Source organism: Mus pahari, chromosome 2, assembly GCF_900095145.1.
Source record: "Mus pahari chromosome 2, PAHARI_EIJ_v1.1, whole genome shotgun sequence".
Lineage (NCBI taxonomy): Eukaryota > Metazoa > Chordata > Mammalia > Rodentia > Muridae > Mus > Mus pahari.
This window is the reverse complement of record NC_034591.1, coordinates 54,203,187-54,204,979: the sequence shown is the minus strand read 5'-3', so window position 1 is coordinate 54,204,979 and position 1,793 is coordinate 54,203,187. Positions and strand designations below refer to the sequence as shown.

Here is a 1,793-nt window from a genome sequence, read left to right as displayed (position 1 = left end):
CTGTGTGCCAGAATGACAGATATGTGCCACTATGCCCAGCTCTGGCATACACTTTAAATCTTTCTATTTAAGAACAGTGAAGTGTGAATAATCTGAGCTGAAATGTCCACAAGTATAAAATGCATACCAGATTTAGATGACTCTGTGCAACAAAAAATAAAAGTGAAATATTTTTGATTTAGTTTAATTAAGTACAACATATTTTAAAATTAATTCCACTTTTAAACATATATAGCTAGTAGGAAATTTTTATTTATACATGTGGCTTATATTATACTTCATGCAGTTGTTACATAGTGTCCTCATTAACATCAAGATTGATAAGTTTGCTAATGTCTGAATCCCCCAAACTTCTAAAAACATACCAATATGCTGGACTTTTTCATCAATGACCTCACAGTGGTATGGCCACCGTGTTGGGCTCAGTGGACCAGAAGAAGAGACACCATATAAATCTCGTGGTCCGCGAAGGCGTGGTACCCATCTTCCTAGCTGATACTCCAATAAAATCTGTGTAGTCCGAGGGAAGAATGGGTCACCAATAGAATCAGCTGAAAAATATTCAAATAGTCATGAGTGACCAGAAGGAAAACACCAATTCCTACATGTATCATATAGTTCTTTTTCTTTTAACCTACTTAATTTATGCATATTTATAGATATCATTTTAACTATTTAATAATTCAGGATATAATAACTATCTAAATGAGATTTTTTTTAACAACTAATCTTCATAATAGCTAGAAATGTTTGTTAACCTATGTAATATTATTTTACAATGATTTCTTACCCATACTTACAAAATGTCTGTTTCTTACAGCTTCCCTAGCAAATCATCTATATTCCTCCCTGACTTCACTTACTAATGGAGGGTGACTAATAACAATAAGATGAAACAAACCCTTTCTTTGTCAAGCTGCTTTTGGTCATAGTATTGTGTCACAGCAGCAGGAACCCTAATAATGACACATGAACTTAAGAGCAATTATCTTAAAAGTGTTTTGTTTTAGGATGGTGGTAACACAGACAAGTAAAAAGGCTTTTAACATTCAAACTGGACTGGGTTAGATATGTAAATATTTAATGGAAATACTTTATTTTTTATTAGATATTTTCTTTATTTACATTTCAAATGTTATCCCCTTTGCTAGTTTCCTTTCCGAAAATCCCCTATTCCTTCCCCTCTTCCCCTGCTCACCAACCCACCTACTCCTGCTTCCTGGCCCTGGCATTCCTCTATACTGGCACATAGAACTTTCACAGGACCTAGGACCTCTCCTCCCACTGATGACTGACCAGGCCATCCTCTGCTACATATGCAGCTAGAGCCATGAGTCCCACCATGTATTTTCTTTGGTTGGTGGTTTAGTCCCTGGGAGCTCTGGGGGTACTGGTTAGTTCATATTGTTGTTCCTCTTATGGGGCTACAAATCCCTTCAGCTCCTTGGAAATATTTTAGAATTTGATTTGACAGTATAACTGTAAATGTATACATCTAAAAAAAAAATCTAGTATACATCAAGATGCCCCCCACATATATAAATATTTGCAAATAAATAACCTTATTAAAAGCTATATATATATTTTTTTTCATATGCATTTAGGTCTTTTAAAAACAGTCCTGTTTTTTGAATAAAATAAAAAGGTAACTTGTGGGGAGCCGCCCTCACATTCGCCATTACAAGATAGCGCTGATTGTCCTGTGCTCTAACAAACAAACAAGGCAGCTGCGCATGTGCTGGGTAGATTTCCATTCCCTTGTGCCCTGCCTTTCCCGTGGCGTCATCTGGGGT

The 1,793-nt window shown here is 36.1% G+C and overlaps 1 protein-coding gene across 1 annotated transcript in view; it reads right to left on the bottom strand.

Annotated features, from left to right (window-relative positions):
• Nucleotides 1–232: 232 nt before the first annotated feature.
• The window catches only part of LOC110316595 (cytosolic carboxypeptidase 3-like), a 7,271-nt gene continuing 5,710 nt past the window's right edge, over nt 233–1,793 (bottom strand). Inside the window, exon 3 of the mRNA XM_029535064.1 lies at nt 233–551. Within this exon, the coding sequence (XP_029390924.1) occupies nt 250–551 (302 nt within the window). The 3' untranslated portion in view covers nt 233–249. The remainder of the gene's footprint in view (nt 552–1,793) is intronic.